Raw genomic sequence first — 11409 nt, 5'->3', positions numbered from 1 at the left:
TCCGAATATCTTTCTATTTTCAACATCCTGGGATTTCGGAGCAAGTCAGAGGCAGGATCAGGTCCCCAGCTAGGCTTCAGTAACCAGGATGTGGAGGGTTAGCATGCTACTCTGAGTCCGAGGGCACGGGAAGGAAAGCCAGTGTGAGGGAGATGACTTGGGGACACTTAGAGATTAGTTCCAGAGGCAAAGAGTGGCATTATGGTCTGTATTTCCCATGTGCCTCCTCCAAAACAGAGAGGACTCTTGCCTTTCAAGGACCAAGGCCATGTATGGTCACCCCTGGTAGCCAGAAAAGGTTCCTTGCAAAGTTTACATTAAGTGCTTGTGGATGACAACAACTCTGGGTTGCAGCAGACGTGTTGGATGTTGGGTCTGTGTCGTAGAATCACAAAACCGGGAACTGGAAAGACATTTAAAACTGTATCCAAAGATCTGCCCTTAACGGTGGGCAGGAAGTTGTATGATCTTAGGTGAGCACCTTGCCTACCCTGGGCCTCAGTCCAGAAGAGCATTGAGGATTCCTGGCTCTGACAGACTGGGATTCGCTACAGGATATGTGACACTGTCTTCTAGAACTTTACTCCGTACTGAGGTGACAAGCTGTGCTGCCTGGGAAAAGGAACTGTCAGTTTGGGGTATTATTGGGGTACGTCAGCCTCTTCAGATGGGGCTGATGGAGTCTGTGTGGAGGCAGCCGCCACTTGGAGTTGAGGGCCTTGGGACCAGTCCCCACAACACAATCTGTAGGCTGAATCTGTTCCGTTCTCCTACTCAAACTCAGCTCTCCACTCTTTAAACAGGTGGAAAGAGGAGGAGGACACTGCAAGGACCTGGATTTTGGGAGACACTGCCATATAGCCAGGAGCTCATGTGACACTCACCCTTCAAGTAGGCGAAGGGCGCAGAGCAGGAAGGCAGGTCTTCGGAGCACTCTTCCTCCTTTTCCTTCCGCACCCCTGCTGGGCCAGGGGCTTCCTCATTCCAGGAGCAGGTAGGTGCCTACCTCTGAGCTAAATCTCCTGACCAGTACTCATGTGCCTTTTTCACCCCAATAAAGAATAACCCCACTCCATTTCCTTTTCCAACTGAAATGACCGACAGCTCTACACATTTGTGCATAAAGAGAAACAAACGAACGAACAAACAAACAAAAAAACCCTAAGAAGATCTGGGCCAGTTTCTTCTTTATTCAGGGTCATTTGCAAGCCTGGCTGACGGCTGGTGGCTCTGAGGGCCATCACAGACGTCACTAGAAAGTTCTTGGACCATTTCTTCAGCCTAGCTCAGCTCTCACCCTGAGTTAGCACCAGGCACAAGTCTGACTACATTAACAAGCACGTGCTTCTGGCAAGCCAGACCTTGTCCTCGGCTCTTGAGATTGTACATTATAGAGGCAAACAGACAGGGCCCGCCCTCGGGAGCTAACTCCCGAATACAAGGTGAGCAGCGAACACAGGAATAGGTGGATTTGTAAGGGATGGAGAAAGAAAGATAAGAAAAGAAAAAGAGAACCTGCGAGTACTGGGGTGCACGTGGGGGCGGCACAGGGTGCAGGACTGAGTAACAAGTGAGGAAGGGGGTTGCGGGAACAGCAGGAGAAAGGTCAGAAGCTGAAAGCAGGAAGGTTTGTGAGCACCAAAGAGCCACTGAGGTTGGAGTCACAGGGGTATAAAAGATGGGGTGTGGGACAGCAGGACGGTGGGGGAGGGTAAGAGGGATTCTGTGGGTATCTGAAGCTTCAGTCTGTCAAAACACAAAGCACGATAGAGTTTAAAGAGCTTCAGTGGCTTTGTCTATGCTTCCAGAGGCCAGCTTCATTCCGTACCACAGAAAGAGCATCCTTCCAGAGAGCTCAGCTGGCAAAGAAGGCAGGACAGGACAGGCACAGGGCAGGGGCTGAACGGTGCCCACCCCCAGCATTGCAAGAAAGAATAAAAGCAAAAACAAGTGGCTCAGGGAGTTCAAATCTACTTCCCTGGTAAGGTGGGGGCAGGGGAAATAGACACTGGTCAATAGTGGGTCCCTTCTTTTGGTAAGAGCTAAACAGAAGGAACTTTATCAACGTCACCTGTTCCCAAAATCCGGCAGCTCATTCTCTCCTGCTCTCTAATTTCAGATAACTTAGTCCCAGGGACGTGAGACCAAAGCCACTGACTCTTTTTGGTTTGTCGGTCACACTCAGGAACCTTGTCCAAGACAATGGCACCCTATGATTTTTAACTTGCCGAGCAAGCAAGCTGGAAGGTGTCCCTGGAGAGCTCTAGGTAGAGTGACGTGTGGTTGAGAACAGCATAAAGACTAGGAGTTAGGTTGCTTTCGGCCCAGTGTAGGCATGAAATGGGATGGTGGGGGAAGGGATGGCCTGGGAAAGCTCTCTGATAAGTGAGTGACATGTGTTGGCAGCAGAGGCGGATATCAATCCATCTTGATCAATGTGCGGCATCATCAGGGTGGAGTCAAGGAAGAGTGTAGACTCTCAGCTTGCATATTAGGAAGGGTTCTGAAGTCATCAGCACCAGTTAGGCTGGTCTCTCCGACCTCCTGTCCCCCCACAAAACCAGGGCATATCATAGGGGTGACCCTGACTTGGTACAAGGCCTAATTGACTTAGCATAAGTGCCCTGGAAATGCAAAGTCATCCGTGCGCTAGACAAGGAGCTGAGCCTAGCGCCACAGGCCACAGCGGAGTTGTTTTTGTTTGGGGTTTCGTGTGGAGGCACCATTTTCTTTTGTCATCTTGGGTCTAGGAGTTGGGGCTTGCGTATGGCCTGAGAAAGGGACAAACTTTATTTACAGGTGCACTTGGGTGTGCTCGGTATAAATAGCTCGCCGAACAGCCAGAATGAAATGTTTATAAACCAAACAGCAACAAGCTTGGGACTTAGGGCTGCAAAGCAGCTACAAGCTCTGTTATGCACATGGGATGGACAGTCTGTCTCCAAGGCAGACAGAGGGCAGGGAGCTGTAACCCTGCATTTTGAAGAGGCTCTGTTTTAACTAGATAAATTAGAATATGCTAATTCCTGGCCCCTACTATTTTTCACTTTACAAAAGTCTTCATGCAAGCCTAAAGAGATGGCTCAGTTGGTGATGTGCTTGCCTCCAAGGTAAGCACTTGAGTCTGAACCCCAGAGCCCACAGAAAAATTGTCAGGGCTGGTGGTGTGGGTTTCCAGTCCCAGAGCTGAGAAGAGCAAAGACAGAAGGATCCTTGGGACTCACTGGCTGGATAGCCTAGCCTAACTGGTGAGCCTAAGGCCAACGAGAGACCTCGCCTCAAAGGAAGTCAACAAGGTCCCTGAGGATGCCACCTGAGATTTTCCTCTGGCCTCCAGATGGATGTGCATACATGTGCTCACACACCTATTCACACATCTGCACACACACAGATTCATACATTAAAAACAAAAAACAAAAAGCAACCAGAACCTCTTTGTGCCATCTGGGGGATTCCTGAGAGGATTCCACAAGGTCTGCACACTGTGGTAAGCGCAGACAGTGTGTAAGAAACACCTCTGGAAGCTGATGTGAGAATTGCAAATTCAAGGGTTGTCTGGGCTGGAGGGAGTTAAGTGCCTGCCTGGGAAACGTAGTAAGACCCTCTCTCGGTGTAGAAGTTGAAAACGGAGTTGGGGATACAGCTCATTGGTAGAGAGTTTGCCCACTGTGTGAGGCCTTAGGTTCCATCACCAAGTACACACACACACACACACACACACACACACAACACACACACACATACACACACACAAATAATAATAATAATAACCAGGATCCCTTGTGTGCCCCCTTCCGTGAGTCTCCCCGCTTCCAGACTCGAGCATTTTCTTCACTCTGTCACCATAGAAGGGCTCTGGTTCTGAACCCTACGTAAATGGGACCGTGCATGTGCCTCTTGGGACTTGGCTTCTTTCATTTAACATTATGTCTGGGAGGCTCACCAGAGCTCTTGTGTGCTCTATGCTTTTGAGGTGGGTGGTTTTCCATTGTAAAAAACCAACCACAAGCTCTCTGGCCATTTTCTTTTTGGTGGACATTTGGGTTTGGGCTGATTCCACTTCTTCCCCGGTCCTCATTTTCTTGCAAATGTTTTGAATATGTATTTCCAGGACTCTGTAGGCCAGCTTGTAACCCATGGAAAAAGGGGACAGGCATACTGATGTCACCCAGATAGATGGCTTTCAGGTACAATTCCCAAGGCTTCTTAGAAGATCCCACAGGCGAAGCAATCAGTCAGCCGTAACTAGAGCCGACTGGAGGGCAGGTCTGTGAGCTGGCACTCCCTTTATCCCTGTTTCACTTGCCTTACCCTAATCCCGCTGGGGTTATGTTCCTAAATAAATTACTCAGAGGAATTAAGCCAACACAAAACCATTAGCCAAGAGCTGGCTCTATGCCAACAGGGATCCTTTGCTGCAACTGGTCGCTCAGAAACCAGTGTTCAGATTAGCACAGGCCTAGCGTGAGGCTTGGGTGGGGAGAATGGGTGATTCTGCTCAGCTGCAACCAAGAGTGGGCAAAGCGGATAAGCGGGGCATAAAGCTAGAACCGTGTGCAGAGCTGCGGTGCACCAGGCCAGACCCAGCACTTTCACCTTTGTTCTGTAGAGAATGGAGAGCCACTGATGCCCTCTCAGCAGGGAACTGGCCACACACCAGAGCTTTGGTGATACGAGACCAGCAACAGGAAGGAGCCACTGACCCAAGACTGCAGCCATGTGACTGTAATAAGAAGGATGGGATGATGTGACATAGTGTTAGCAGGTGATCGGCAGTAAAAGATGACCCGATGGCTAAAATCCAGGAGGTCAAATGCAGGAGAACTACTCATGGCCAGGAAAGATGATGGGAGAGAGAAGGGGTAGATTAATTCAGTAAAGGTTATTGTTTTGGGTTCTTATATTCTGCTTTTTAAATTTTATTTTATTTTATTTTTGAGACAGAGTTTCTCTTGTAGCTGTCCTGGACTCACTTTGTAGACCAGGCTGGTCTCGAACTCTCAGAGATCTGCTTGTCTCTGCACCACCATGCCCAGCTCTGTTTTTTTGGGTTTTTGTTTGTTTGTTTGTTTTTAAGACAGAGTCTCATATAGGCCAGGCTAATCTTGAGCTAATTATACAGCCAAGGATGGCCTTGAATGTCTGATCTACCTGCTTCTACCTCCTCCATCTCCCTCCCTCTAGGATAATGAGCAGGTGCCACCATAGCTGATTTTTGGGGTGCTGATCACTGACTCCAGGGTTTTATATATGCACAGCAAACACTCTATCAACCGAGGTACACCCCAGCTCCCTTATTTTCTACTTTCAAGTCACCGGTATATTGTGATAAGCATTCCATAACTGTCTATATGTGCGATCATCACAATACAATGAACAAAACTATGAGTCAAGTGTGGTTTTTTGTAATTTTTTTTTTAATGGCGGATTCTGTGCACTTTGAAATGTGTTTACAACAATTCCAGGTTTCAGTTTTCCACAGGCTAAGCCAATGTTGGGCGTCATAGGATGGCAGCTCAGAGACAGACACCCCTGGTCTGGACCAGGCATATTGACCCCAACAAACCAAAGGCAACCTTGTCCAATGGGTCCTTCTGGCATGGGCTGGAGGAGGAGCATCTGGGGAGTTAGACTCTTTTCCTGATTCCCTTCATAGTTGCGGAGAGTGGCTTTCTGGAGAGGGTGTGGAGGAGCCGTAGGACCTAAGTGAGCAACAAAGCCGTTGCTGACACATAGTCTAACCATCTCTTGTGCCAGCAAAAAACCGTGCCCTGCCATGCTGGCTTTCAGTGAGTTGTCACTACTGCCCAACCAGCCAGGCTCTAGGATCCAGAAGAGCCAAGATTCTCAGCAGCAGAGGAGCCAAGTTGGGTCCCCCCAGGTAGCAAACACCAGGAGCCAGGACCCTTCCTCTTGCGTAATAGCAGTGAGGTGTGTCCATCCGCACTGGGCCAGGGCACAGACGGAAAAGGAGGGCAGAGGAGGATTTGAAACACAAGCCAGTGAATTTGGCACACTACCAGTTTCTGTACAGCTCATGGGCTAAGAATGTGTTGCGTATTTTTAAATGGTGGGAGGGGGGAAGGAAAAGTTTATGACACACAAAAATGAGATGAGATTCAAATACAGAGCTCTGCCCCACAGCAAAGAATCCCTCGCCTTCCCCTCCCTCCCCTCCCCTCGCCTCTCCTCTCATTCCCTCTACCCCTCTTCCCTCCCCTCCCATCCTCATCCCTTCCTTCCCCAGGCAACTCACCACGTTTTGCACCAAATCTTGATGGTTCCTGGCAGAGTCAGGCTCACTGCCCACCCTCAGCACCATTTGTAGCACCATCTTGGGAGTGCGAGAGGCTGAAACACAGGGTGAAAGGCCCTGCCTTCATCCGTGTCTCCCGGCCCACAGCTGTTCCACATCCCCAACACCTCTCAGAGGACTCATTTCTGCTCTGATGTCTTCCAAGCAAGGCCAAGGACATGCCAAGAAAAGATTGGGACCGCTCCCCCCCACACATTCCCCTAATCTGGTCTTCACCACCAGTAGCTCAGCCTTTCCCCCATGGGACCTAAAAAGGGGCTCATGGCAGTGCAGTAGGCAGAAAGAAACATGGGAAAAGCCAAGGTGAGAAGAGTAAGAAGACACTTTGGGCCAGGTGGTGGTGGCGCATGCCTTTAATCCCAGCACTTGGGAGGCAGAGGCAGGCGGATCGCTGTGAGTTCGAGGCCAGCCTGGTCTACAAAGGGAGTCTAGGACAGCCAAGGCTACACAGAGAAACCCTGTCTCGAAAAAACAAAAAGAAGAAGAAGAAGAATAAGAAGAAGAAGAAGAAGAAGAAGAAGAAAAAGAAGAAGAAGAAGAAGACGACGACACTTCGGGCATGAAATGGGTCGACTACCAGAACTAAGGATGGTCAAGCTGCAGTGCTATCTGGTCCATATTGTGGTCACCGTTTAAATTACAGGCCTACCTCTGTCCGTTAGAGCATCCCTCTGTGCCTCGGGTGGGAGGGAGCCTGCACGCAGGTCACTGGGGTTGCAGAGGGCCCTGTGGTCTGGGCAGCAGTCTGATGCTACGTGGCAGAATTCATCGCAATAGCAGTGTCCTCTCTTGCAGCGGAGATCTGTTCCCAGGCAGCAGAGAGGCAGGGGCTGGGAACAACTGCCTGGAGGAAAAGAGACGTTAAAAAGATAGCTATTGGACAAATGGCACAGGGACAACACGTGGAAGGATGGCTTTGGACTCCTACCTCATACCGCGTACAAAATGCAATTCAAGATGGCTCACAGACCTGGCTGTGAGACAGGAAACTGTGGCGCTTTCAGGGGAAAGGGTATCAGGGGAAGGTCGAACCTTTGTAAAGGGAGGGAAAGATACCCACCTTCCGATCTCACAAGTAAGTTTTGTCAGCTCTGCTTCCCTGACCATTTCCCTAAAGTTTCTCAGCTCACTAATTACCTGCTTGTCAACCCACAAGCAAGCAGGTACATCTTTTTTAAGAGAAGGAAAAAAATAATAATAATAAAGCATGGCAGGCAGGGCTGGAGATTATGGTCGTGGGAATGTCCCCGGATGCCGACGACAAGTACTGCTGTTCTCTCTCTCCTTCTCAGTCGATTCCTGTTAGCTTAGCACCTGCCTAGGGCCTTGTTTAAGGATAAACCTTTCAGAGTTGACAAGGTCAACAGCAGCAGACCTTTGAAAGGACGCAAGGCTGGGTGTGGCTAACCTAACGTGTTGTGAAAATAGGAGTCCTAGGAAAGGAGAGAGGTGGCCTAGGCCCTCTCACGGGGAGGCTGGGCTGGGCTGGCCGCCTCAGAGCTGGGTCTCTGCTAAGCCTCACATTCAGCTCAGGGGCCTCCTAGAGAGGAGCCATGGCCATTCTTATGTCATCTCTCGCTTCCCTAGCTTTCAAGACCGAGAATCGGGAATCAATTAAAGAGGGAAGAGCGGGAGACATCTTCCAAGTTAAGATTGGCCTTGTTTATGAATCAGAGGTCAACCCGAGGGCACCGATGTTGACTCTAGTGTGACAGGGCAGCCGTGAGATGGGACGGGATAGAACCAAACCGAATGAAATCAAGTCAAGTTAGACCCACCCACAATATACAGAACAAGAATAAGTTGCCTCAAAACTTGTCTTAACTACATGTGTGAACGGACGAGGTCAGAGAACAATTAATGTTTATAAATATGGCCCAGGGGGGCGGGGCAGAAAAGCCTGAAGTCTCTCATATAGGGAGACACGCTCATTCTATAGGTGGAGGACAGGCGTGTGCCCGAGGCCTTGCTTGCGGTGGCCACGAAGCTGAAGCACTGTCCTGGCTTTCCCTCCACCCTGGCCCTGCACCCAGGAGGGTCCCTTACACAGGTGCTTGCTGTTAGTCCCTAAGCACTCCTCCTGCGCATGCGCCTGCTGCTGAGCCTCAGAGGCGCATGCTTTGTCGGCTGCGGAGGCCCGCTCCTTCCGAACCCATTAGGAAGAAAATCTCCATCCTTGTCAAGGTCACTCTTGAACCCAGTTTTCCTTCGGCCGTAAAGGAAACTTTGCAGGAAAATGGGTCCAGCTGGAGGATATTACGCTAAGCGAACAACCCCAGGCTCACAACGACAAACACCACGTCTTTTCTCCCACGTGCTGAGCCTAGATTTTAGGTGACTACATATGTGCAGGTATGTGGGGGTGGGGGCTAGTTATGAAACTAGAAAGAGCACCATGAGGGGGGGGGGCAGCAGGAGGAAGTCCTAGGGAAGGCATGAGGAGGGGTAGGAAAAAAGAATAATGCTTAGGATAATAGATTCTGTGTGACATGAAAGCAGGAGAGACAGGGATCTCGGGGAGGGAAATAGAAGAGGATCAACAAAAATGTTATTTGCCTAGAAATGTCATAATGGGACCTGTATACTTTACACACTAAAGAGACAAACGAGCCCAGCCTCCCTGGGGATGCAGAAGAACCAAATCATTACTGTGATGGTGTTCAGCCACTGGAAATGTAGTTCACTGGGGACACATAAGGATTAGTTGGGCATGGTGACATGTGTCTATAATTCTAGTACTCAGGAGGCTGAGGGAAGATGCGCTTAAGTTCAAGGCTGACTTGGACTCCATAGGAACTCTAGGCGGTGTGGAGCCCTGTTGAGAGCAGGGGCGGGGAGCGGGGGAGAGGCGGGAGGGTTGGCAGGTTAGAGAGGTGTGTGGTTCAGTGGCTAAGAATGCATTTGGTCCCCAGGCATCCACATCAAGTAGCTCCCAGCTGACTGAAACTCCAGATCCAGAGGGACACGCCACGCCTCCAGCCTCTGTGAGCGCCTGCACTCACTCACATGAACATCCACACACAGAGACATACATACACACAGATAAAAACAGAACCTCAAAGGAAGGGAGGAAGAAAAGAGAAAGAGTGAGTTAAAAAAAAAAAATCAAACATAGCCAGTCAGTGGTGGCCCGCCCTTTAATTCTAGCACTCAGGAGGCAAAAGCAGGTGGGCTTCTGAGTTCAAGGCCAGCATGGACTGCAGAGTGAGTTCCAGGACAGCCAAGGATACATAGAGAGACCCTGTCTCGAAAAGAAAAAACAAAAATCAAAAAGAAAGAAAGGCAGACAGAAAGCAAGCAAACATGCTGATGTACACATAGCCAGTCAGTGGTGGCACTTTTTTAATTGCAGCACTCAGGAGGCAGAGTTAGGCAGAGGCAGATTTGTGTGAGTTCAAGGTCAGCCTGGTTTACATAGTGAATTCCAGGATAGCCAGGGCTATATACAGAAACACTGTCTCAAAACAAACAAAGGAACAAACCATCAGGTCCTGATGGCACAGGAAGACTGTGGGAGGCCTGGGAAAGAGAACCTTAAATTCAAGGGCCTACGGAGTGACCTCAGGGTAGCCTGGGTGACGTAGCAAGGCCCTGTCTTAGAATTCAAAGCAAGGTAATAATGTGAAGCGCCCACGGCAACCAGTTTGGCTCTCTCCAGAGCAAGGCTCTGTGCGGCAGTTTTCTCGAGAAGGAGTGAACGGTACAGGGTGTGGAAGGGGGCGCGGGGCAGCAAAAAGGTTCTGGAAAAATATATCTTTATTGAATTTCCTGGGCTGGAGAGATGGCTCAGTGGTTAAGAGCACTGGGTGTTTTTCCAGGGACATGGGCCAATTCCCAGCACCCATGTGGCAGCTCACAGCCATTTCTAACTCCAGTCCCAAGAGCCTTCAGCTCTGGCAGCCCAAGGCATTCATGCACGGTGCACAGACATACATGTAAACCACTCCCCACATATAATAATAACAACAACAACAATAATAATAAATCATGAATTTCCTGCTGTATTTCCAGGTACATTTTTGCAAGCCTGATTAACTAGTGGGTGGTGGCTGACTAGCCAGGCTGCTGTTAATCTAGACCTGGACTTGTCACACTCACTGTCCCTCCTGATCACTCACCCCCCCCCCATCAAAAGTGTACACAGCAGAATCACCTCTGAAGACTCCATGGTTCCCCAACCAGACTCCAAGCTCATCACAGAGACACCTGTGTGGACACACAGAGAAGCCAGGTACATGAAACACATCCAGGGTACAGGTAGTGACTGAGTAAGTGGGTTACCCGATCAGGTCAGTGAGTGAGTGCTAGCCATCAGCAGGTGGCCCGGCTCACCAGAAAGACCCCCCATTGATTGGCTGAGTGACTGAGAACAAATGCAGGGTCTCTTTGACCTCTTGAAATGGGGGATCAGCTCGGCTGCTCACCTGTCTTCTGGTTGGGAATCACGGGGCCCAGCCAAAGCAGGAGGAGAAAGACCAGCCACATGGCTTCAGGCTCAGTAGAAGCAGAAGTGCTTCAGGGATCAAGGCTCAGCTTCAATAGCTACCCACTCAAGAGAGCTCACCAAGTGTCCATGCCCAGAGGAGGAGCCAAGCGACACCTGGTAAATGGCAAGGGGGTGGCACCATGGCCGCTTGGCACAGGTGTTCCAGCTGCTTGGATTAACTTACCAAAACAGAGGTAATTTTTACATCTTATGACTCCAAAGCCCTGGGAAGAATCCAAAATACCAAAGTGGCAGAGATGCCAAAGACCTCAGAGAGTATCTGACCTTCCTATTTTTTGGACAAGGACACCGAGGCCTGAGGAGAGAAGAGACACTTTGGTTTCGCACAGCTCAATATGGAGAGCTGAGGTGACAGTGCTGCTCCAGCGCTATCCCAGTCAAGATGAGGGCTATAGTAAGAGTCGCCCTATGAGCTACAGCAATGAATGGGGCACCTCTGTGCCTTGCAGAGGCCTGGCAGAGCTGCCGCAGTTCTAAGTCAACAGCAAAGGACTGAAGGATAAAGAGATTTTTCCCCCATAGCTCCTATTTTAAAATGCAAAGAATTGAATCTGTTGGGCATTTGAAAATGACTAACTACGATTTG

At 49.8% G+C, this 11409-nt stretch overlaps 1 protein-coding gene across 1 annotated transcript; it reads right to left on the bottom strand.

Annotated features, from left to right (window-relative positions):
* Positions 1-5406: 5406 nt before the first annotated feature.
* Positions 5407-10897, bottom strand: LOC311608757 (uncharacterized protein). Its single transcript, XM_084801398.1, has 4 exons — positions 10741-10897; positions 6966-7160; positions 6257-6351; positions 5407-5702 (listed from the first exon to the last, which is right to left on the bottom strand). Exons 1-4 carry the CDS (start codon positions 10799-10801, stop codon positions 5628-5630), a joined length of 426 nt encoding a protein of 141 aa, XP_084657524.1. The 5' UTR covers positions 10802-10897; the 3' UTR covers positions 5407-5627.
* Positions 10898-11409: the final 512 nt, after the last annotated feature.

Source organism: Acomys minous (assembly GCF_964271855.1).
Source record: "Acomys minous genome assembly, chromosome: 11".
NCBI lineage: Eukaryota > Metazoa > Chordata > Mammalia > Rodentia > Muridae > Acomys > Acomys minous.
The sequence above is the reverse complement of the archived record's forward strand: the minus strand, read 5'-3'. Positions and strand labels throughout refer to the sequence as shown.

Coding starts and splice junctions, on each gene's coding strand:
- LOC311608757 (XM_084801398.1), bottom strand. CDS start 10,801: ATGTGGCTGGTCTTTCTCCTCCTGCTTTGGCTGGGCCCCGTGATTCCC. Junction 7,161..10,740: donor GATTCCCAACCAGAAGACAG/GTGAGCAGCCGA, acceptor CTTTTCCTCCAG/GCAGTTGTTCCCAGCCCCTG. Junction 6,352..6,965: donor GGATGCTCTAACGGACAGAG/GTAGGCCTGTAA, acceptor CCTGTGTTTCAG/CCTCTCGCACTCCCAAGATG.